The sequence below is a fragment of the Chionomys nivalis genome, chromosome 8, assembly GCF_950005125.1.
Source record: "Chionomys nivalis chromosome 8, mChiNiv1.1, whole genome shotgun sequence".
Classification (NCBI taxonomy): domain Eukaryota; kingdom Metazoa; phylum Chordata; class Mammalia; order Rodentia; family Cricetidae; genus Chionomys; species Chionomys nivalis.
In genome coordinates, this window is record NC_080093.1 from 21108713 (window position 1) to 21135251 (window position 26539).

Consider the following 26539-nt stretch of genomic DNA (forward strand, 5'->3'; position numbering starts at 1 on the left):
TCAGTTTCAGGAGGTCCCATTTATTAATTTTCTCTCAGTGTCTGTTCTGCTGGGGTTCTATTTAGGAAGTGGTTCCCTGTGCCATTACGTTCAAGTGTACTTCCCACTTTCTCTTCTATAAGGTTCAGTGTGGCTGGCTTTATGTTGAGGTCTGTGATTTATTTGGACTTGAGTTTTGTGCATGGTGACTGATATGGATCTATTTTCATTCTTCTACATGTTGAAATCCAGTTATGCCAGCACCACTTGTTAAATATGCTTTATTTTTTCCATTTGATATTTTTTGCTTTCTTGTCAAAGATCGGATGTTCAAAGATGCGTGGACTGATATCCGTATCTTCTATTCGGTTCCATTGATCCTCCTGTCTGTTCTTATGCCAATACCAGGCTGTTTTCAGTACTGTAGCTCTGTAGTAGAGTTTGAAGTCAGGGATTGTGATACCTCCAGAAGTTCTTTTATTGTACAGGATTGTTTTGGCTATTCTGGTTTTTTTGCTTTTCCATATGACGCTGAGTACCATTCTTTCAAGGTCTTTGAAGAATTTGGCTGGGATTTTGATGGGCATTGCATTGAATCTGTGATTTGCCATTTTTCATAAACCCTTTTGACATACAACTAAAAAATTATACACATTTTAAAAATAGTTTGATAAGAGGTAGGGTGCAGTGGCTAGAGAGTAAGAGCACTGCCTTCCTGAGTTAATTCCCAGCAACCACGAGGTGGCTCACAATCATCTAGAATGAGATCTGGTGCCCTCTTGTGGCCTGTAGGCATTCATGCATGTAGAACACTATAAAAATAAATAATAATTAAAAAACAAAAGAGGTAGGGCACAGTGACTCATGCTTATAATGTTAGCACTTGGGAGGCTGAAACAGGAAGTCATGAATCTGAGGCCAGTGTGGGCTATACAACAAGTTCCTGACCAACTTGAACTACAATGTGAGACCCTGTCTCTAAAAGAAAAATGAAAACTTATTTCTAAAATAATAGCACAAGCCAGGTGCATATTGCTTTATTAACTTTTAATTTTCTAAATGCTAATGAGGAAAGAACAACAGCTGTAGAGAGACATTGGATAGTAGAAAAAACTATGGAATTAAATCAGCCTAATTTTTTGTTCTCTCTTCTATAGCTGTTCTATTATCCAGAGAAGTATAGTTTCTTACAAAGCATTAGGTTCTAGGAAGGACTGTTCATTGCTCTGGGAAGGATTTTCCTCTATGATGACAGGAAACAACTGAACAGGACTTGGCATCGGGGCCTACAAGAGGCCCCTCATGGAGTTTCCCAAAGGCAAAGGATTACCTTGAATATTCCTCAGTGACCTACATTCATTAGTCCAATGCCTGCCTTTGCCACACCTTCCACATAATCCAGAAAGGAGGGGCATTCTGAGTGGATTATGCTTAGAGAAAACATTGTTTCTAGGAGCACCCTTTTTACAGTCCCCTTTAAGGTGACCTTGTTTGCCACAATTGAAACATTTGACATTTAGATTTTTCTTCAAACTTCTGGATATCACTTCTCCTATTCAAGTAACATCATTGTCATAATATCCAATATTAATTGTATCTCGGCTCCATTCCTTCAAAGGTCCTGACCTTGCCTTTAATGGCCTAATTATCCTTTTGCATTGAGAACTGGCATTTTCAAAAGTCAGAAATTCAATTATAATTGTCTAGCTTCTCAATTTGGTATTATTCTATTTACTGCTGAAGTCAATCTTTGTAAGAAATCCTTTGAGCCCTGCATAACTTTACTTAAATGACTCAATTTTCTTTCCTATTTCTTCAATTCTGTCCCAACCATTCAAAGCTGCTGCATGGCACAAATCCAGGGTGTGGTCATCATATACAGCTTGCCTTTCTATAGTAGCATAATCCTCCTTCCCCAAGAATTTGATCTTGGGAGATTTCCCAACCTCTAGCTTTACTCGGTTGTTCATTAATCTTGGCCTCTTCTCTGAACCAGGTACTCCATTGTAATTGTTAACCAGGCTCTGAAACAACTTTAACCAATTCTATCCAGTCATTAGTGCTAATTCTATTACAAACTGACCATTTGCTTCACAAAAAGCGAAGGCCTTGAACCGAGAGAGATTAACCTGCCTCTGCCTGAGTGCCACCATGCTCAGCAATCTTTGACGTTTTGAAGACAAGAGCTTCAGTACCATAACTACTAGACAACTGTATGCTATACAGTAAATAAAGCACACACACAAAAAAACAGATTAGGGTTTTTTTTTTTTTTCTAAAAACTCACTAATTTTCACATCTGTCTGAAGAAGTAAATAAAGGGGAGGGGTGTTGAGGCAGTAGCTGAGAGCTATATCCTAGACCACAAGGAAGAGAAAGAGATTGAGACTGAATGGGCCTGGCATGGGCCTTTGAAAGTCAGAGTCCCCACCCAATGACACACTTCCTCCAACAAGGCCATACCTATATGAGGAGAGTGGTTTGAATGAGAATGGCCCTATAGGCTCATATATTTGAATGCCTGGTCATTAGGAAGTGGGACTATTTGAGAGGGATTAGGAGGTGAGACCTTGCTGGAGTAAGTGTGGCCTTGTTGGAGGAAGTGTGTCACTGGAAGTGGGGGTGGCAGGTGCTTCTGGTTTCAAAAGCCCAAACCAGTTTCAATGTTTCTTCCTGCTGCCTGTGGATCCAGATATAGAACTCTTGACTTCTCTTCCAGTACTATGTCTGACTATATGCTGCCATGCTCCCTACTAATGATGAAAATGGGCTAAACCTGACAGGGGGCAGTGGTAACAAGCCTTTAATCCCAGTGCTCAAGAGGCAGAGGCAGGCTATACCTCTGAGTTAGAGGCCAGCCTGTTCTAGGACAGTCAAGGCTAAACAGAGAAACCCTGTCTCGACAAAAACAAACAAACAACAACAACAACAACAACAAAAAAGAAAATGGATTAAACCTCTAAAACTGTAAGCAAGCCCCAGTTAAATGCTTTCTTTTGTAAGAGCTACCTTGGTCATGGTGTCACTTCACAGCAATAGAACACTAATTAAGACAATGAGACTCTAGGGGCCATTCTTGTCCATATAACCATAGTCACCTTTCATTAGCACCTTTCATAATTTCTATTGTTCAGGTGGGTATTGGTGCACATGTAGGTCCAGCACTCATGAACTGAGGCAAAAGGATTACAAATGCTAAACAGCTTGAGCCATGTAGTGAGACCCTATCTCAAAGAAGCTGCTGCTGAAGTTGTCAAAGATGTTGCTAGAAGAAAAATAGAAGCAATTTTACCCACTGATACTTTTAAAGAAAGTGTTATAAGTATCAGTGTTTTTTTTTCTTTAACAAATTGACGAGAAACACAGCAACATATTAGTGTATCTGGATATATCATATTCCTTAAGGATGTCTTAATTTTTGTTTTGTTTTGTTTTTATTTTTTGAAATGGTTTCTCTGTGGATTTCTTGACTTTTAGTTATATAAGTACAGGAAAAGGCACACACACACACACACACACAAGGGTGAATTTACAGAAAGTATTGTATTTGAAATCTTCTAGCTAAGATTTCAGGTGATGAGATAGTATCATTGCTCCATCTGTAAAAAAAAAAAGTTTCAACCATAAAAACCTGTGCAGTGTAAAAAGAACCCTATGCACTCAGTGACTCCAGATGCATCTAAAACTACGGAACAAGAGAGAAAAGGGAGAACCAATCACAGGTCTCCTTCGGAGAAGAAACTCCTTACATTATCACTTCTATTTGCACAGGAGGAAGCATCCAGCACCAATTCCATGCTAAAGAGGAAATTCTGCCCATTTTTTCTAAGATTTATATTTTTATATGGCCATATGTGTATCTCTGTGTGTTTATGTGCGCCGCATTTATGTAGGTGCACATGGAAGCCAGAGAGCATCGGATTCTCTGGAACTGGAGTTACAGGCAGGTGTAGCCACCCAACATGGGTGCTAGGAACCACTAGAATAGGTTCTCTGCAAGAACAATCTTCGAGTTTGTTTTCTTGTTGCCATGATCATCCTGATGAAAATCAACTTAGAGAAGAAAGGGTTTATTTCGGCTCATATGCTGCTCATAACCAAGAGAAGGCACAGCAGGAGCTCCTGGTGAGAACCTGGGTGCAGAAATTGAAGCAGAGATCATGGAGGAGTGCTACTTAATGGGCAGATCCCCTGGCCAATGCTCGGCTTGCTCTCATACAACACCTGCCCAGGGGTAGCACTACCCACAGGGGCTGGGCCCTCCTACAATAACAAAATAACAAAGAAACAGTAACAAATGAAAATACCTCACAGATATGCCCTTCTTCAGTTGAGCTCCCTCTTTTCAGGTAACTATGGGTTTGTATCAAGGTGACCACTGACAATACTGACCACAGGCAATAACTATGACTTATTGTCTTTAAGTACCTTTAACCAACTGTGTCTTTTCTCTGGCCCTTTGCCCTATCTGTACTGCTCTCATAGATGATATCTCACAGCTAAGAAAATGTCATTACCAGTAAGTTGAATTCAAAAGTAAGCCAGCCTTTGTGGGAGCCTAGGCAGTTTGGATGCTCACCTTACTAGACCTGGATGGAGGTGGGAGGTCCTTGGACTTCCCACAGGGCAGGGAATCCTGATTGCTCTTAGGGCTGATGAGGGAGGGGGACTTGATTGGGGGAGGGGGAGGGAAATGGGAGGCGGTGGCGGGAAGGAGGCAGAAATCTTTAATAAAGAAATAAATTAATTAATTTAAAAGAAAAAAGTAAGCCAACAACACCCAGGAGGTGGAGGCAGGTGGATCTCTGTCAGCTTGAGGCCAGAATGATCTACATAATGAGTTCTACACTAGCCTGGGTTATAGAGTGAGACCCTGCCTCAAAACAAAACAAACACACAAACAAACAAAAAACAGGGTATCTTGAACCTGTCTGCATCCACGAGCAGGAAAACAAACAAACAAACAAAACCTACAAAATTACTAAGGACTCTGCTCCAGCTTCTCTGCCTCTAACTGGATAGACGTTATCTGATCTGTCAGAAGGTATTCTGGGAGAGAACAGGTAGGAGCTCCACTTAGCATTCAAGCTGTACCCATGGGGGTTTTCCTTCATAAGACTGAATTTTCATTCACTTCAGTTCTCTGCACCTGTTTTTTCAACTCATTGAAGAGGAGACAAGTAATGAGTGATTAAGCATTTCCATATTCAAGCACCTTTAAATGGCAATTATATAGGTCATATAAATCATTTCCTTCTAGAATAGCCCTATTCAAATTTAAGAATTCAAAAAAGAGGGGCTGGAGAGATGACTCAGTGGTTAAGAGCATTGCCTGCTCTTCCAGAGGTCATGAGTTCAATTCCCGACAACCACATGGTGGCTCACAACCATCTGTAACGAGATCTGCTGCCCTCTTCTGGTCTGCAGACATACACACAGATAGAATATTGTATACATAATAAATAAATAAATACTTAAAAAAAAGAATTCAAAAAAGAATAAAGAGAAAAAAAAGACAAAAAAAGAAAGAATTCATTATAGCAAATCAGAGTTAAATGAAAAAGAGATCACAATTAATCTCTAGATTACAGATGACCAGACACATGGGGGGGGGTGTCCAACACTTATTCTAATTAATTACTATATTAAATTTAGAGTAATAGAATAAGCTACCTGCTTAGTTTGGAGTCTATCTAAAGATCCTCATCCAAATATTTTTTCCTTGCTTATCTAATCATCCTTGCTTTCCTGCAAATGATTCTTCCTAAGAATAGAATCTTGGAATTGGCCGAGTTCATTTTTATACCTGAAAGTCTGAAGTGAAACTTTTACACGGTCTCATTACTAATTGTAGGGGGTGGGGACAGGGAGGATGAAACAGGGATTTCACTGGACACCCCAGAGCTGTACAAATCTTACTGTAGCATATGGTGGCCTCCAACTCACAGCAATGCTTTTGCCTCAGTCATCCAAGTACTGGAGTAACAGCTGTGAGTACTACCAGCTCCTATTACCAGGTTCCTAAAAAGCCTTTTTTTAAAATAAAAATCAATGTAAAAATTATTGAGAATAAAGTTACTAAATTAAGAACTCATTTGGAGGTCCTAGAGGGGGAGTGTTAACTACTTAATCAGACACTCTCTATCATGGAAGATCATTCTCGTCAACCAAATACACTGCATTAGGAAGGACATATGTAGGAAGCAGAGCTTAGAATAAGTACTGGAGAAACCAGGATTGCCAATCACGTGGGTCTGTTATCTTCAGTGGAAAGAAATGAATAATACATAGTCACCTAGAATGCCAGAGTGAAAAGTAGTCAGTCAACTTAGTGATCTTTTTGCTACTCTATGAGCCAGCCTTCTGGATCCCCCAATATCCTGAGCATTGTTTAGGTCCTGATCCTGAGCTTTGTCTCCCAAGTGAACAGAACACATCCCTATGAAAGAGGTTCTATGTATTTTGGCATCCTCCACCAATAGAATCTATCCTATATGACAGATCCTTCTAGACCTGAGCTCTGTTTATCAGTCAGTAGAACTCATTCTTATTATAAAGGTCATGGGTAACAAGTTCTATGACTTAAATGTTTATATGTGTAAAAAAAAGAATAAACCACAGGGCCAGCCCAGGGCTTAATCTAGTGCCCACAAAATTGGCAGTGTTCTGAGCGCTCTCTCTCTCTCTGTCTCTCTGTCTCTCTCTCTCTCTCTCTCTCTCTCTCTCTCTCTCTCTCTCTCTCTCTCTCTCTCTCTCTCGGTGAGGGGTGTTGGTTTTTCAAGACAGGTTTCTCTGGATAGTCTTGGCTGCCCTAGAACTCACTCTGTAGACCAAGCTGGCCTTAAACTCAACAGACATCCACCTCCCTCTGCCTCCTGAATGCTGGTATTAAAGGCACTATATCTCCATGGTCAACTTTCCCACCAATGGCAGTACATGCAAGAACCCTTCAATACATGCAGAGGGGTAAGTGAGACACCCAGATCAGTCCAGTCAACTATGGTGATCAATGGGTAGACATATATCACATCCAGATCATTCTCACACCTAATTCTATCCAATTAAAAAGTTGTACGAGGGCCACAATTTTTTAGTCTTAAATGTCCTTATATTCCCAATCTCAGCCTTTCATCTTCTTTGAAAACTTCTATAAAACATTCTACTTTCGTTTAGCTCCAGATTGTTTATTTTTGTTGTTGTTTTTAAATATTATTTATTTATTATGTATACAATATTCTGTCTGTGTGTATGCCTGAAGGCCAGAAGAGGGCACCAGACCCCATTACAGATGGTTATCAGCAGTGGTTGCTGGGAATTGAACTCAGGACCTTTGGAAGAGGTTAAGAGCAGGCAGTGCTCTTAACCGCTGAGCCATCTCTCCAGCCCCACAGATTGTTTATTTTTATGTTCAACAAGGTAACAGATGCAGACCAGCGAAGTGGCAAGATGACAGAAAAATAAAAATAAAAACAAAAACCTAACAACAACAACAACACACCCAGGAGACTCAGAGAGGGGAAAAGAGATTAGGAAACAAATAGCATTGCTTTAGTAAGGGTGTAAGACACTTGTTAGGGATTGAACCCAGGGCCTTGCACATTCTAAATATATACTCTACTCCTAAATTGTAGCCAACTCCTAAGAAAAAAATTTTTTAAAGACTTTATTTATTAAGTATACAGTGTTCTGCCAGAAGAAGGCACCAGATCCCATTATAGATGGTTGTGAACTACCATGTGGTTGCTGGGAATTGAACTCAGGACCTCTGGAAGAGTAGCCAGTGCTCTTAACCTCTGAGCCATTTCTCCCGCCCCTAGAAAAGATTGTTTTAATTGTATTATTATTCTGCATATGGGTGTTTTGACTTCATGTACTTCTAGGCACCATGTGCATGTTTGGTACCCAGAGGCAGGAAGAAGGCCTGGAACTGGACTCATTGTGAGCTGCCATGTGGGTACTGAGTATTGATCCTGGGTCCTCTCAAAGAGTAGTTGGTGCTTTTAACCATTGACCTACCTCTCCAGCCCAAGAATAGATTCTTAGTAGTAGTAAATGAGTTGGTTGGCATTCAATAGTTATATAAAAAGCAAGGATTGGTATATGTCAAATACATATTAGACATCAAAACCAAAATAATCCCCTAGTAATGCTCGCCATAAGATAAAGAATACTATGTTGAAAATAGAAACAGACAAAAAACACAAGTTGGTTTTATTGGTGGTGGTACAGTTCTGAGACTAAAGTCTTGGTGTGTGTGTGTGTGTTATGTATGTATGTGTCTGTGTGTGTATGAATGTATGTATGTATGCATCTCCCAGCCTGATCATAAATTTGTGGTTTCAAGTGACACTCCTACCTCAGCTCCTGGACAGAAGGGACTACAGGTACACATCATCATTCCTGGAAAGAATAAAGATTGTGTTTTATAAGGGCTGGGTTGTGGTGGTGCACACCTTTAGTTCCAGCACTGCTCTACATAAGAAGTTCCAGGACAGCAAGGTCTACATAGTGAGGCTGTAAAGATGTTCTTCCCTATTCGTTTTAGGATACACGGTGAGGCATGCTACAAATCTACACTGGGAACTACAACAGGAAAATATCAAATTTAAAACCAGCCTGCGCTAAGTGATATCCATCTCAAAACGAAACAGAAAAAAATTCCTTCCTGTATTTAAGTTCTATTTTAAATGAAATAGTGAGAACAATTAAATCTAACTTTAAGTATAAATAATGAACCTAATGATCACTAAATACTTACGATGGCCGGTCCTCAAGAATCAGGGCAGTGGTAGAAAGTGGCTCAAACTCAAAATTCTTACGTCTTGAAGACTGAGGTGGTACTTTACAGGTTCTCCCTGTTCGTGCTTCATATTCCTAGAGCAAATAAGGATATAATTTATGTAGAGACTTTTCTAATTTTCAGTATGTACTATTAAACCTCTATTATTAAGGGGATTTTGCTATAAGGAATATAAAATATCAAGAAAATAAATAAATTTCTTTTTTATTTCCGAGGGCAGCCTAATTATAAATTCATGTCATATAAAAAGTACCAAAATGTGTTAGGAGAAAGAAGGACAGAAGTACTCCAGATGAACTGGGGGTAGTCTTAGAGACCCTTTGTCTCATTTCCCTCAGCAGTATCCTCTACCTAAGCAGATAAAGTTTATGTCTTAGATGAATGATGGAAATGCTGAGACAGGAGATGGCCTACCCAACTCTAATGCCCAGAAGAACTCTCGAAAGGGTGACACTGAGATTCTAATCAAACGGTGCTTCTAGATTTCAGGCTTCTGTAACTCTACTATATATATAAACACTCCAAGAGAAGAAAGTCTTGGCTTGTAAGTACACCTCCTTCCTCTAATTATAAACAAATTACCAATACATCATATAAATTATAGCCTTAAACACAATAAACTTTACTAAATTAAAACACTCTTTTATAATATTCCTCTATTTTATTAAAATGATCATTCTTCTAAAAGATAGAATATTAATTTATTCTTTGTAGAATTATTTAAATTTCTCCATTTGAGCTTCTTTTTGGTTTTTTTTTTTTTTGCATGTTGTTTTTTGTTTTTTCAAGACAGGTTTTTCTACAGGTATAAGCACATATATTTGGAAATCAGCTTGATATTATATCAGTTTAGCTAGACGACTGTATTCAGCACCCCAACCCAACCAGGGCCTATGATCTCAAGACCTCACCATGAGTTTTTGGACTTTGGTTTTTTGTTTGTTTCCTGTTTTTTCAAGATAGGGCTTCTCTGTGCAGCCCTGGCTGTTTTAGACTCACTCTGTAGACCAGGTTTGCTTCAAAATCAGAGATCCACTTGTCTTTGTCTCTGCCTCCTGAGTGTTGGGATTAAAGGTGTGCACTACCACCACCAGGCCCACTTGAGCATTTTAAAGAAATGTTTACAATTTTGTGAAATCTACTCCCAGAAACTGACCAAAAATCAATAATAAGTTTATTCATTTATAATCTGTTTGATTCATACTTTTATATTTTTCTTTAAAAAAAAAAAAAGCTGGGGCTGGAGAGATGGCTCAGAGGTTAAGAGCATTGCCTGCTCTTCCAAAGGTCCTGAGTTCAATTCCCAGCAACCACATGGTGGCTCCCAACCATCTGTAATGGGGTCTGGTGCCCTCTTCTGGCCTGCAGGCATATACACAGACAGAATATTGTATACATAATAAATAAATATTTAAAAAAAGAAAAAGCTGCCTGAGTCTGGAGATTCTGCTTGACAGTTAAGAGCACTTGCTCTTGTTGCTCTTATAGAATATAGATTATCAGAACTCAGATCCCAGCACCTATGATGAACAGCTCACAACTCCAGCTCCAGAGGATTCTGACAACCTCTTCTGGCCTTTGCAGGTACCTGAATGTACATGCACAAACTCATGTGCAGACATGACAGATAGACAGACAGAGAGACGACAGACAGACACACACACAACTTTTAAAAGTCATCTAGCGCCGGGCGGTGGTGGCGCACGCCTTTAATCCCAGCACTTGGGAGGCAGAGGCAGGAGGATGTCTGTGAGTTCGAGACCAGCCTGGTCTACAAGAGCTAGTTCCAGGACAGGCTCCAAAACCACAGAGAAACCCTGTCTCGAAAAACCAAAAAAAAAAAAAAAAAAGTCATCTAGCAATTATAAAAGACATTAATTGATCATTCATATGAAGAAAGTTAAAGGTACTTAAAGTGATCAAAGGTTTCATTCACTAGTGCTTAGCTACCACAGCCTATAATTCTTTTTATATGATGTGGTAGTCTGAATATAACTGGCCCCCATAAATTAATAGGGAGTGGCACTATTAGGAGGTGCAGCTTTGTTAGAGTGGCTATAGCCTTTTTAGAGGAAGTGTGTCACTGTGGGGGCAGGCTTTGAGGCTTCCTATGCTCAGGATACTTCCCAGTGTCTTAGTTGACTTCCTATTGCCTGCCAGATGTAGGACTCTCATTTACTCCTCCAGCACCACATCTGTCTATCTGCATGCCTCCATGCTCCCCGCCACAATAACAGACTGAATCTATGAAACTGTAAGCGCCACATCAATTGTTTCCTCTATAACAGTTGCCATGATTGTGTGTCTCTTCACAGCAATAAAAACCCTAAGGTTCATGATTGTTATACATTTCTAACTCAAAATATTTCTCTCTATTTAATCATTATAATTCAAAATATGAATTTACTGTATTTAAGGAGATATCAACTTGAATTTCAGCAGTGAATCACAAACTGTAAAGTGACAGAGCAGGACTGAGAGAGGAGACCCACACAGTGGGCCTCAACATGAATGCCATGGGACATTTGTGTATACACACATAGAGAGACACACACAGACACACAAATACAATGGAATGTAATTTTTTAAAGCAATATAGCACCTGGGCATGGTGGTGCATACTTATAATCCCAGTACTTGGGAGGTAATGAATGGCACCTCTTCCAGGCAAACCTGAGTGTGAGACCTTGCCTCCAAACAAAACAAAAACAAGAGAGAGAGAAAATTTAATGTATAGTGCTGCCAAAAGATGTTTCTCCTCCCTCCCTCCCCCCACATCTTTCATTTTTGACAAGTTCTTCCTATATAGCCCTAATTGGCTTGGGACTCACTATGTAGAATCTCACTATGCAGACCAGCCTAACATTGAACTCACAGAGATCTGCTTATTTCTATCTCCTGAGTGCTTGGATTTTGTTTTATTTTATTTTTATTTATTTATTTTTGGTTTTTCAAGATGGGGTTTCTCTGTGTTACAGCTATGGCTGTCCTTTATGGACCAGGCTGGCCTTAAACTCAGAGATCTACCTGCCTCTGCCTCCCAAGTGCTGGGATTAAAGGCATGCACCACCACCACCCAGCTAGTGATGGGGTTTTAAAAGGATGTGCCACCATGCCAGGCAAAATTTGTATTTTTTTTTCTTAGTTTAATGTTGGTGTTTTGCTGGCATTTCTCATATATGCATGCAGTACCTGTAGAGGCCAGAAGAGGGCATAGGATTCCCTGTAACTGGATAACAGCTGTGAGTCACCATTTGAGTATTGGGAATCAAACCTGGGTCCTCTGTATTCTTTTTTTTTTTTTTTTAAAGATTTATTTATTTATTATGTGTACAATATTCTCAGTTTTCTGTCTGCATGTATGCTGTAGGCCAGAAGAGGGCACCAGATCTCATTACAAACGGTTGTGAGCTACCATGTGGTTGCTGGGAATTGAACTCAGGACCTTTGGAAGAGCAGGCAGTGCTCTTAACCTCTGGGCCATCTCTCCAGCCCGGTCCTCTGTATTCTTAACACAAATTCTAAATAATGCTAATAAGACACTATGTTTGAGAAGCAGAATGCCAGACTGACCCACTATAACTTCATGTCCATATCTACAAATCTACTGTTTAGTTTCTATGATACTTTCAGAATTATCTTTCTAATATATATGAATTTAGTATTTCAATACCTTACCTAAAGGTATTTTGGATAAAATCTAGTTTTCTAGCCTTATAGCTAAGGATTCTTCACCATCTACTCTAAGTCCCTGATATGTTAGCTGTTACCATTTGGATTTTAAATGTCCCTGAAAGATGCACATATAAAAGACTTAGTCACCAGTCTGCTGCACAAGGAAGGTGGTACAACCTATAGGAGGTGGGGCTAGCAGGGATGTTAGGTCACTGGAGTCATGTCCTTGAAGAAGCAAATTTTAGGGATCTTTTCCCCATCTGCTATGAGGTGAGCAGCTTTTTTTTTTCTTTTTTTAAAAATTTCTGGTCTTTCATCTTTTTTTTTTTTTTTTTTTTTTTTTTTTTTTTTTTTTTTTTTTTTTTTTTTTTTTTTTGGTTTTTCGAGACAGGGTTTCTCTGTAGTTTTGGAGCCTGTCCTGGAACTAGCTCTTGTAGACCAGGCTGGTCTCGAACTCACAGAGATCCGCCTGCCTCTGCCTCCCAAGTGCTGGGATTAAAGGCGTGCGCCACCACCGCCCGGCTGGTCTTTCATCTTTGTGTTTATATTTATATACACACAATTTATATTTTTGTGTGTCGCTGTACATGTTTACACACAGGTGTGTGTGCATCACAATGCATGTGAAGGTCAGAAGACAACTCCCATCAGTTTCTTCCTTCCACCATGTGCGTGTGGAGATCAGACTCGGGCTCATCACACTTGGCAACAGAGCTTCACAAGCAGCTCTGATCATGCTCCCCATTATAGTGTCTACCTCACCACATCCAGAAGTAGAGACACCTGACGTGAACTGAATCCTCTGAAATCAATCCAAAATAAACTTTTGCTCCTTGTCAGTGGATATATGGACAATACTTAACACATCAACCAATTAACCCCACACAGCTTATTTGTTCCCATTTGCTCATTCAACTTCCTGTATCTTAAAAGGTTTTTTCCATGTGTCTACCTGGTCAGTTCTAACTAGTTCGCTATAGTACACAATTCGCATATCATATTTGTGGAAAATAACTCAATTGTATTCTTATATTCTAAACATAATTCTACTAAAGCATATACCACTCAATGTATTTATTTCTATATCAAGAACCTAAATCATGTGAATTATACCAGTCAATGTTTGTCAAGCAAATTATGCATTCACTGAAATAAAAGCAAGATGATCTTAAGGAAGAATCTAGGATCAGTTCAAGATATCTGTCCTTCTAGCTCTGCCAGAGGGGAAAAAACTAGAGTTTGCTAATGTTACACTTTCAGTTACTAGCACTGGATATTCTACCACAGGATGCCTTGGATTCTATAGCTGAAAGACCTATCAGAAAAAAAAATACACGTCAAGTCTTGCAATAGCATCTTTTTTAAAAAATAAACTGTGGCCAAGAGTTGGTGCATGCCTTTAATCCCAGCACTTGGGAGGCAGAGGCAGGGAGATCTCTGTGAGTTCAAGGTCAGCCTGGTCTACAGAGCAGGTTCTAGAACAGCCAGGATGACTGTTTGAAAAACCATTAAGAAAGAAACAGGAAAACTGTGATGGCTACAAAGATTCCTCAGTGGTTAAGAGTATTGGTTGCTCTTGCAGAAGACCCAGGTTCAATTGCAACTACCCACATGCTAGCTCACAACCACTTATAACTCCAGTCTCAGGACATGATACCTTATTCTAGCTTCCACAAGAATTGCAGATACATGGTTCAAAGACATACATGCAGGCAAAACACTCATACATATAAAATAAAGGTTAATTTTTAAAAGTAAAATATTGAGTCTGAGAAGAAAAAAAGACTATCATAGTAGGAACTCACTTGAAGAAAGACAAAATGGCCTAATATATACTAATATCCATGTATGAACTGTACTTTGAAGTTCAGACTGTAAAAACACTCCTCTTGAAGGAGTAAGGAAATTCTATCTCTCCACACTATGAGCAGCTTAGCGAACACCAGAACAGGATTCAAAAACAAAGGAAAGCTCCTGTGAACATCTCTACCATCTCAAGGCTCATCTGCCCAGGACAAATGAATTCTAATACAACTTGATCCAAGCCAGGAAAATTTCTAAGTGAAAAGGGTTGGTGAATTACAATGTCTTTGCTGATCCTAAATTTTATTCCACAGCCTATAAATTAAGAGAGAAAAACACCCATATTTAAGTTAAAGCTTAATTAAAATGTTAGCCCCCCCAAATCTCATCACTGTCTGGTATACAGCAGTGCCTTACCGTAAACACCATCTGACAATGGTTAGTGCAAATTTTTTAAGTCTGATCTTAAGCCATGCCTAATATATAGGTCTGAGATAACTAGAGAATCAAGCTTTTAACGTAACTTTGATATTCAAAGAACTAATGCTATAAAATAGCAGAGTACTTTAAAGCTTGTATCTTATTTCCAAGACTCTTTTCTGATCATGGGGAAAGATTGACTTTCAAATTCTCTTAGCCTGTTTAATTTGTCAGCTCGTTCTCTCCCCCTCACACACACCACTCTTTCCTGTTAAGGTTCATATCCCCCCTAACTAGTACAAGCCCAGTTTGAGTTCCTCTCCCAAAATTCAAGTCACATAAACTTTGATGAAATTTATATATTCATAAAAAGAAAGACATAATAATTTTATCAATTATGAATGTAAAACACACCAAAAGGAAGTTATTCACTACCCTTTGAAGGTGACAAAAAAGGAAAAAAACATTTACATTTTAATAAGCTTAAGGACTTTGCAGGAATAAAATCTCAACACAAGCCAGGCATTGGACAGCTTAACAATGTTAAAGGACATCATTTCTGCAGTATTTAGTCAAATCTTATGCAAAGGTTATCTATATTTAAGCAAAATTAAAGTCCAAGAACTTGTTCACAAACAACAAAAACTTGTTTAAAATGAAAGACTTAACTAAGTAGTGTGACCTTTTTTGAAGACAGATCACGCTGTCTATGTAGCTATGCCATGCTATGTAGCTGCTCCTGTCCCGTCTCTTCCCCCTCCCCACCGTGAGTGCAGGGATGGTAGGCATGCGCCATTGCACCTAGTTTATGTTGTGCAGGGCTTAATGCAATGGTAGGCAAGTGTTCTACCCACTGAACTACATCTCAGCCCAGAAATCAATATTTTAAAACATTTTTTTCTTGCTAGCTAAATTCTGTTAAAGTGATTTAATTACTCAATTCAAATTTCATTCAGAGACTGGCATGAGTATTGATGGAAAACCTGGGCTATCATCCAAGTACAAAGTCTCATTTTCACATGAAGGACAACACAGAAATAATGCCACATATATACATATTAATAATTCATTTTCTACTGAGAAAAAAGTCAGATTGAAATAAAGATGGAAAAGGGTATAGTCAATGTAGGATCCAACTATACTATAATTATTCATAACACGCTCATTTGAAATAATTCCTGCTTGCAGTTTTGAGATCAGAGACAAAATAATTATATTCTAACTTTATCTATTAATTTAGAAAAGCCAGAAATCCAGGTCAAATGAATGACATTGTAATTGATACTAGAAATTCAACTTTTAATATGGTTCACTAATGGTTCAAAAGGCAACAAGCAGAAATTTCACATTTGCAAAACAACATATGTGATCATCCTCAAAATACAATACTGTCAATATTCTTGTGGCTCAGAACTTGATCCCAATCTCTGTCTGTGTGATTTTGCTATTAGTCTAGAACATACTTTATGTTAGCTTTGTTTCCCTTTGCTGGTAACGGAAGGAAACAGGGCCGTGTGCACGACAGGCAAGTGCTCTACCACTAAGCATTTTTATGTTTCTTTAATGCTAACATGGATGACACTAAAATTGACCAGATTTTTAATATAATTTACTATATTAACAAAATATTTTAAGAATATTTAACCAACTTTCACCTAGAAATTTCTTCTATCTATGAAAAATATTTAAAACACTATGGTTAAATTTCACATACATAAAAGATAATTACATATGGTGAAGCTTTCTTGAAATAAGTTACAGGAAAATACACCTTATATATATATATATATACATGCAAAAACACTTAATACATTTAAATTTACTACATTTTTTATTTGTATGTATAAGTATGTATAAGGTCAGAGGACAGCGTTCAAAATCAGTCCTCTCTGTCTGTCACATGGGACCTGAAATAGAACTCATGTCATCAGACTTGGAGCAACACTATACCCCTATGTCATCATCTCACTGGCCAAAAGAAGGAAGCTTTAAAGGTTTAAAAATGTTATGGGGGAAATTATCACTCTATGATGTATTATATTTCATAAAAATATTATTGTTTTACTAGTAATTCAGAAAAAATTATAAATGAAACCTTACATTCCTGTTTAGTGTACAATCTGACAAGTGCCCTTCCATTAAAAACAAGAGAAATTATGGCTCATAAGCATTATACTCATACTTAAGAATATGGCTACTGGTTTTTGAATACCTGCTTTAAAAAATATTACTTGGGCTGGAGGGACAGCTCAGTTACAAGCACTGGTTGCTCTCCAGAGGGCCTGGGCTAGATTCTTAGCAACCACACGGTGATTTATAACCATCTGGAACTTCAGTTCTAGGGATCCAACATCCTCTCTGGCCTCTGTGGGGACGGGGTATGCGTGTAGACACATATGCAAGCAAAACACCCACATACATCAAATTCTATTCTATTCTGTTCTGTTCATTTATTGGTTTTGTGTTTTTTTGTTTTTTTGTTTTTTTTTTTGAGACAGGGTTTTTCTGTATAGCACTAGCTGTCCTGGAACTCACTGTAGACCAGCCTGGTCTCAACTCACAGAGATCTCCTGCCTCTGCCTCCTGAGTGCTGGGATTAAAGGTGTGTACCACAACACCCGGCACATAAAATTTTAATTAAAAAAATTTACCCAAGGGGGCTGGGGAGATGACTCGACAGTTAAGAGCACTTGCTCTCCAAGAGCGAGGAACTAAGTTTGAATCTCAAGCACCTACATAAAAAGTTGGGTGTAGCTACCCACTAGCCTGTCATGCCATGCTTGCTCCCTGTATCTTACTGCTTAGCCACTCAAAAGGCAAGTGAGACAGCTTAAGAATGTTCAAAGGGATTTGCTCGTATATGCATGTTTTGAAAAGGGTTACATGTATCTCAGAGTGACCTCGAACTCACTATGAGCCCAGGGATGACCATGGACTCCTGTTTCCTCCTCCTCTTCCTAAGTTCAGGGACTATTGGAAGTACATCACCACATGGAGCAGGAGTTTATTTTGACTTCAATACATTTTCAAGACTTTTATACCTGAGTTACCAGCTGCTATAATTCATTTCCTACAGTCTTAATCCTAAAACATGATTAAGTATCAACTTTTTCATGGTTGTACTGGTAATAAATACTTTTTTAATTTTCCCATTTCAGACTCTTAAGTCTAGAAATTCATCAGAAATTAATACAGGGTAAAAGGTCACAAATTAAGCATATATATATTGAGACAGTGCTTTTCTGTGTAGCCCTGGCTATCCTGGAACTCCTTCTGTAGACCAGGCTGGCCTTGAACTCACAGAGTGCTGGGATTAAAAGGCAGGCACCACCACTGCCTGGCTCAGTTTTCTATTCTTAATGCTTTACAAAATTCAAACATCAATGCTAAGGAAAAGTGTTTCAAGTTAGCAACATAAAGTTGGACATGTACATTACTATAAAGAGAAAGCCATACCCACCTTGCATAAAAAACATTTAGGGGAGAGAGAACAGCAGAGGGAGGTAAACAAACAGGGAAGGCACAGGAGGAGGGTCATGGGAGGCAAAGGCAGTTACAGCGGATCTGATAAGCTGAGTGGAGTCTCCAGGACACATCTGGCAGAAAGAGAGAATGAACTCCCCAGATAGTTTTCTGCCCTCCACACATGTATTGTGGTATTCAAGTGCATACATATGCACACCAGTCATGAAAAATGTAAAAAAAAAAAAAAAAGACTGAATACTTTAACAAGCCTTCAGTAGCTAGACCACTGTTGGGTTTCTTGAGGAAGAATTTGATCTAGAAAAACTATAAACAAAAGTTTTGATTGGTTGGTAGGTTTTCCTTTTCAGCAGTCTTACTTTATAGCCCTCCCACTTAAAGCCCAGGCTATCCTCCAGCTAATCACAAAAATAACAACAACCTACCACCTCAGGCACCTGAGTTTTAAAAATACAGTTATGAGCCACCACATTCAGCTAGATAAAAGTTAATTTCACAGTACATGCTAAATTTTATGATGGAAGAGGTTCTGAGCTTTTAACAATGTTCTCAGTGTCTTAGTAGCAATTTTCTTATAGCACACTCTAAACTAAATGAAATAAAAAATGTTTGAAGGATTCAGTAAGGATATCTTAATAGACTGCTGGCAATAAAACTCAACTGGTAGGGTGCTTACTTAGCATAACAGAGACTCTAGGGTCAATCCCCAGTACTGTCTAAACCAGGGTGGTGGCACACAGGTGTCTGCCAACCACATGGAGACAAAACCAGGTCGAATAGGAGTTCAGAGTCATCTTCCACCTCAGCCACCTCCTGGTCCACCTGGGTTTAATCAGATCATCTCAGAACAACAGCAGAAGAATATCTTAGTAGGGGCTGGAATGACGCTCAGTGGTTAAGAATACTTGCTATTCTTCCAGAGGAACCACACAGCAACTCACATCTCTAACTCCAGTCCCAGGGATCTGACACTCTCTTTTGACCTCTGAAAGTACCAGGCATACATGATACATATAGACATACAAGTAGACAAAACACCTATATTCATAAAATTAATATTTTCAAAAGAATATGTTTTTGTGGGTCTTTGTTTTGTTTTGGGGGGTTTTATTTTATTTTCAAGATAGGGTTTCTCTGTGTCACAGTCTTGGCTGTAGACCAGGTTGCCCACAACTCCCATAGATCTGCCTGCCTCTGCCTCACAAGTACTGGAATTAAAGGTGTACACCACCACAATCTGGCAAGAATATCTTAACTCTAAGCATTAAAAAAATAATACACATAAAGCCAGGTGTAGTGGTGCATGATATTAATCCCAGAACCCAGATAGCAAAGGCAGGAAAATCTCTGAGTTTGACCCTGGCCTCATCTAAAAAGTGAGTTCTACGTTAGCCAGGGCTACAAAGTGAAACTCTTTCTTTAAAACACATGCATGTGTGTGAATCTGCTTGCACGCACGCACACATACACATTAAAAGAAAAGGTTATTTCCTTTTTGTTACCTTGAGCCTCAGTTGGCCTGAAACTCAAGATTTTCCTGCAAGACATCCTAAATCCAAAATTAAAATCATAGGCATGCACTATTATGCTGATTTTATTTCACTTTTAATTAATTTACTTTTTAATTAATTTTAATTATGTGTATGTGTGTGTATTTATGTATGCCATATGTGTAGGGGTACCCTCAGAAGCAAGAATTGTTAAGACTCCCTGGAGGTGAAGTCACAAGCATATGCTGGGAATCAAACGTGGGTCCTCTAGAATAGTAAGGTATCTCTGAACTACTGAGCCATTTCTCCAGCCCCCATTGCTTTTTATATATAACTAGGTGTATGTGTGTGTGTGGTATGTGCACGTAAGTCCATGGAGTCTAGAAGACAGTGTCAGCGTCCCTGGAGTCAGAGTTATAAATGGTGATGAGCTACCTGATATGGGTGCTAGGAACTGAACTCAGGTCCTCTGCAAGAACAATACTCACTTTTAACTGCTCAGCTATCTCTCCAGCCTCTAGATATTATTTTTACATAATACACTACAATTGGACAAATGTATGTTGCATACTATACAAACTCCCCAAATCTTGTCTTAAGATTAGAAACTATCTGTTGTGGTATATTTGTACACTGTATAAAGATATATTACTGTGATTCATTTAGTAAAAAGCTGAACAGCCAATAATTAGGCAGGAGGTGTGGCCGGGCTTCTGGTGATAGAGAGGTCTCTGGGAAGAAGAAAGGCAAAGTCTCCAGCCAGACATGGAGAGGAGACAGGAGATGGAAGAGAGGTAACGCTATACGGTAAAACATAGATTTAAAAATATGGGTTAATTTGGGGCTAGAGAGGCTAAGGGCACTGGCTGCTCTTCCAGAGGTCCTGAGTTTAATTCCCAGCAACCACATGATGGCTTACAACCATCTATAATGAGATTTGGTGCAGGCAGAACACAGCATACATAATAAATAAATCTTAAAAAAAAAATATGAGCCAGGCAGTAGTGGTGCACGCCTTTAATCCAGCACTCAGGAGGCAGAGGCAAGCAGATAATCTCTGTGAGTTCAAGGCCTGCCTGGTCTATAGAGTGAGTTCCAGGACAGGCTCCAAAAGCTACACAGAGAAACCCTGTCTCGAAACACCATCACCTCCATACTTTTATGGGTTAACTTCAGTTATAAGAGCTAGCTGCTTTCTAGGTCCTAGCCCTCAGGGGCACATCCCATGCCCCCCCCACACCTACTGCAACCCCAGAAACCAGGCAGCAGCATACCCCCCACCCCTGCAACAATCAGCTGCCCTATCAGCAGGCCCTACACCTGGAGGAAGAGGTGAGTGAATGCTTTCTAGGCTCTAGCCCCCAAGGGTACATCCTGTGACCCACCACCACTTACCACAGCGCCAGCCAGCCAGCAGCAATATCCTCCCTGCCCTTTCTCAACTATACCCTACAGCTTCAGTGATCACCAGAGCCACAAGTCCCACCAGCACCTGGAGGAAGAGGTGAGTCTCTGAGCTCCCAGCTGGACAGCCCTGCTCTCTAGGTCCTAGCCCCCTAGGGCACATCTCATGTCGCTCCCCCAACTACTGCAATCCCACTGACCAGGCAGCAGCAGCCCACCCCTACCCCAACCCAACCATCCCCCACCATGAGCAACCAACAAAGTCATAGACCCCACATACACCTGGGGGAAGAGTGACCACTGGAGGAGCCACAGGCTCTACCTGTAGTGACAGGAGGAAGAGATGGGCAGATGGCAGAGTAAGAACACATTCAACAACATAAAGAACAACCTGGCAGCACCAGAAACTAGTGGTTCTACAACAGCAGGACCTGAACATCCCAACGCAGATGAAGCAGAAGAAAATCCTTAAAAATAAATTTATGACTGGGCAGTCATGGCGCAAGTCTTTAATCCCTGGGAGGCACAGGCAAACAGAGTTTGAGGCCAGTCTAGTCTACAGAGAGAGTTCCAGAACAGGCTCCAAAGCTACAGAGAAACCCTGTTTCGAAAACCACCCCCACAAAAAAAAATAATAATAACTTTATAAAGATAATAGAGGCCCTTAATGAGGAAATAAAAAATTCCCTCAAAGAAATAGAGGAAAAGACAAACAACAATTGGGAGAAATCAATAAATCCCTTAAAGAAAGCCAAGAACACCAAGAAAAAACAAAAAACAAAAAAAATGAAAGAAACAGTTCAAGACTTGAAAATTGAAATAGAGACAACAGAGAAAATACAAACCGAGGGACTTTTGGAAATGGAAAATATGGGTAAACAAACAAGAACTGTAGATGCAAGCATAACCAACAGAATACAAGAGATGGAAGAGAGGATCTCAGGCATTAAAGACACAATAGAGGAAATAAATTCATCAGTCAAAGAAAACATTAAATCCAACAAATTCTTAACAATAAGCATCCAGAAAATATGGGACACCATAAAAAGACCAAACCTAAGAATAATAGGGATAGAAGAAGAACACCAGATTAAAGACACAGAAAATATATTCAACAAAATCAAAAAAGTAAACTTTCCCAACCTAAAGAAGGATATGCCTATTAAGGTACAAGAAGCTTACAAAACACCAAACAGACGGGACTCCAAAAAAAATCCCCTCTCCATATAATAGTAACACTAAACATACAGAATAAAGACAGAATATTATGGAGTACAGATATATCTAAACAGAATTCCAACAGGAGAAACTCAAATGGATAAAAGACAGTTAAGGATTTGCTCAACATTCTTAGCCATCAGAGAAATGCAAATCAAAACAACTCTGAGATACCATCTTACACCTGTCAGAATGGCTAAGATCAAAAAGACTGATGGCACCTAATGCCGGAGAAGGTGTGGAGTAAGGGGAACACTTCCCCACTACTGGTGGGAGTACAAACCTTACAGCCATTTTGGAAATCAATATGGCGGTTTCTCAAAAAATTGGGAATCAATCTACCTCAAGATCCAGCAATACCACTAGCATACCACAAGGATGCACAATCCTACCACAAGGACATTTGCTCAACTATGTTCATAGTAACATTATTTGTAATAACCAGAACCTGGAAACAACCTAGATGCCCCTCAACTGAAAAAGGGATAAAGAAAATGTGGTACATTTATACAATGGAGTATTACTCAGCAGAAAAAAACAAAACAAAACACTGACATCTTGAAATTTGCATGCAAATGGATGGAACTATAAAAAAAAAAAATCCTGAGTGAGGTAACCCAGACCCAGAAAGACAAACAGTATGTACTCACTCATAAATAGATATAAGACATAAAGCAAGGCTACAATCTACAACCCCAGAGAAGCTAGGTAAAAAGGAGGACTCTAAGAGGGACAAACATGGAGGCCCCAGGAAAGGTAAATAGTTAAGATATCCCGGGTGAACTGGGAGGGGGATGAAGGGGATGGGGAGGGATGGAGAGGGGAGTAATGAGGGATTATCTTGATAGAGGGAGCCATTATAGGACTAGCAGTGGAACCAGGGTATATGAACTGGCCCTTTACAGTCCGTTCCCTATGGTGGAATACCTTACATACAGGGGAAGAGGCTTGGTTCTGCCTCAACTTGGTATGCCAGACTTTGCTGGCTCCCCAAGGCAGGCTTTAGAGCCTCTGAGGAGTGGATGGAGGTGGGATGGGGGGAGGTAGGTGAGTGGGAAAAGGAAAGTAAGGATGAACTGGGGCTGGCATGTAAAATAATAACAAAATTAAAATAAAAAGAAGAGCTAGTTAAGACAAGCCTAAGCCAAAGGCCAACATTTGTAATTAATAAGACATCTCTGTGTCATTATTCGGAAGCTGGTAGGACACAGAAAGACTTGTCACATCTATGACCCTTATTTTAAATTCATTACTATTTTTTATATAGTTCCTGTATTTTTCTCATACTTATCTCAGAAAAACCATTGACAATGATAATGTCATTGAAAAGAATTTAGTATCACTTGATATTAAAACAACTTCTTTATTAACAGCCACACCCTGCCTGACAGAAGTGGGATTCTATTGATTCTACATCAAAAATATAAATAACTCACGTGTCTCCTCTGCAAACACAAGTGTGTAGGCATAAGATTTGGGAATCATAGCACTCTAAAGCAGCAATAAACTACTATTTTAATATCTGTAAATGAAAGTAATCATGTCTCTTTTTTTGTTTGTTTTTTTAAGCAGTGTATAATAGCCCAGGGTGGCTGCAAGCTCCATATAAAGCTTGGGCTTTCACACATACACCACTAACCCAGTTTATGCAGTGCTGAGGGATGCTATCAAGCTGAACAACAGCCCCTGACACTACAGTGCTTTAATCTTTGTTCATTTTTGTCTCTGTTTCTGAAACAGAGTCTGGCAAGCATTACTGCTGATGTGAAACTGCTATGTAGATTAGGTTGCCCTTGCATTTGCTGCATTCCTCCCTCCTCCCTGTGCTCCAGGGAGCTGAGAATTATGAGCAGGTGCCACCACACCTAGTCGTGTTCTTAGAGATCCAAAAACTATTACTAGGATGAAATCAAGAAAACAAATAATTATTACTTGGGAAACAAAAGAAATAATATTAACTCCTTAGAGATATTTTTCTAATATGAATAATGGTAAAAGTTTTAACATTTTTATAGATGCTGGCTATATTAAATCTGGAAACTACAACTGAACAAGAGAAAACAGAATTTACTTATTTAGAGACAGGGTTTTCCTATGCAGGACTGGTTAGCCTGGAACTTGCTATGTAAATCAGACTGGCCTTGAACTCACAGAAATCTGCTTATTGCTGTCTCCCAAGTGTAAATGTCAGGATTAAAGGGGTGCACCACCACATCAGGCTTAAAAATTCCTTTTAAACAACAATTCAGAATTTTAGAACAGTCCGAATTGAGCCAGGTTCACCACTTTCCAGTCTCATTAATCGAGTGCTGAGTAGCACGAGTTTAGGAGTCAAATAAGTTTTAGGAATTCATACAGTTGGTAACACAAATATTAAAAAGACTTGGCTTCTAAATGACTAGGAAGCAATTACAAGGCAATGCTCAACGGCAGAACCTTTCAGTACAGACAGAAAGCAGAGAAGCTTCAAGAACAATGGGGCAGCCCTCAACCTTTTGTCCCAGTTCCATTGTTCACAGCAGAATGGTCACCACATCTCTGGTAGATAAAGTATGCAGTCAGAGTGATGAGCTACGCTTGGCGTCCTCTACTCTTTAGACACTCAAGGATAACCAGGAAGTGAATAAATGTCTTATTACTTCAAAGAATTTTCACAATCTTAACATATTATCAGAAATACTGTGGCTTGTCTTTTAAGAAAACATAAGACAACTACAGTAAGTATCTACAATTTCCAAGTTTGTATCTAGAAAAATGAAAATGAAAACGGTTCATTTTCAAGAAAATAATGCTTGGGGGCTGTTAATGGTTAAAAGGGCTTACTGCTCTTGTAGAGGATCCAGTACCATCCCAGCTCACATTCATTATAACTCCAGTTCAGGGGACCTGGTAACTTTTGTTTTGTTTTGTTTTTTACCTCTGTTGGTACCAGGTACATGCATGGTGCACTTACAAACATACAGGCAAAATATTCATATACAAGAGATAAAAATAAATGCTTTAAAAATTTACTTTTTAAAAAAATTTAAAAAATAAAAACAATGCTTTGTCACACAGCTTTATCTGAGATAGGCCCCATTATGTAGCCCAAGTTGGCCTTGTATTCACTGTGTAGCTTAGCGTAGCCTTAAATTTGAGGTGGTCCTGCTACACTGACCCTCGTGTTGAGCAGCTAGTCAAGCGCCGAGCAATGCTTTAAGAGCTCTGAAACTGCATGCTCAGATGAGTACTTACCTGCTGAATAATTTTGGATGTTTTCTGAAGATTTTCTCTGGGAGGAACTTTACCAAATAACTTCCATCCAGGAGCGCTATGAACAACTGATTTGAGTTCCTTCGTCCTTTTTGGAAAAAGGTTTCTGAAACACAGAAAGTTTACACAAATTGTTTTTCCATAACCAGGAAACAGTTAAGTAGTAACTTTTAAGTATATTTATTTCTAAAGCAAATTTAAAATACTTTTAAATAAAGTTATTCCTACTACTTATACAAATATTGTTTAGAACAGCATAACTCAGCTAAGAATACCTGACTTATACAGATGTATTAGTAGAATCAGAAATACAGATTTTTTTTTCCAGGCAAGAGGTCACCCAGGCTGACCTCCAACTACTTATATAGCCTATGATGACAATGAACTCCTGATCCTCCTGCCTCCACCTCCCAAGTACTGGGTTTATAGGCACATGCCACCATGTTGAGTTATTCACAAAAATGCTGACAAGATAAACAATAAGGAAAGGTAAAAGGCATAAATTAAATATATTCACTTTAAATTCATGATTCAGATACTTGACTACAAAAGCCAAGAATCTTTCAGAGTTTAAGAGCTTAGGTAATGATATATATGTGTATATATACACACACCTAAATATTTATTTATTTAAAAATAGTTATCCTAGTTTGTATATATGTGTTACATGTCTGAATGTATGCATGTGCACCATGAACATGCAGGAACTTCTAGAAGTGAGAAGAGCATTAGAACCCCTGGAATTAGAGATATAGATGGTTATGAGCCACCATATAGTTGGTGGAAATCAAATCTGAGTCCTTTGTCAGACTAATAAGAGCCCTTGAAGACCCTAAGAGAGACATACATGGATCTCCTGAGTAAACTGGGAGCATGGGGGCAATAGGAGAGAGTTGAAGGGGAGGGGAGAGAAAAGGGGTGGAACAGAGAAAAATGTAGAGCTCAATAAAATTTAAAAAAAAAAAAAGAGCCCTTAATTACCTAGTCATCTCTCTAGTCCCAGGTATTAGAATAT

At 39.1% G+C, this 26539-nt stretch overlaps 1 protein-coding gene across 1 annotated transcript in view; it reads right to left on the bottom strand.

Moving 5' to 3' along the window:
• Tbc1d12 (TBC1 domain family member 12) overlaps positions 1-26539 on the bottom strand; it is a 73738-nt gene that overhangs the window by 30904 nt on the left and 16295 nt on the right. Inside the window, exons 2-3 of the mRNA XM_057779331.1 lie at positions 25507-25630; positions 8738-8853 (exon numbers count right to left, since the gene is read on the bottom strand). Coding sequence (XP_057635314.1) covers positions 8738-8853; positions 25507-25630 — 240 coding nt within the window. The remainder of the gene's footprint in view (positions 1-8737; positions 8854-25506; positions 25631-26539) is intronic.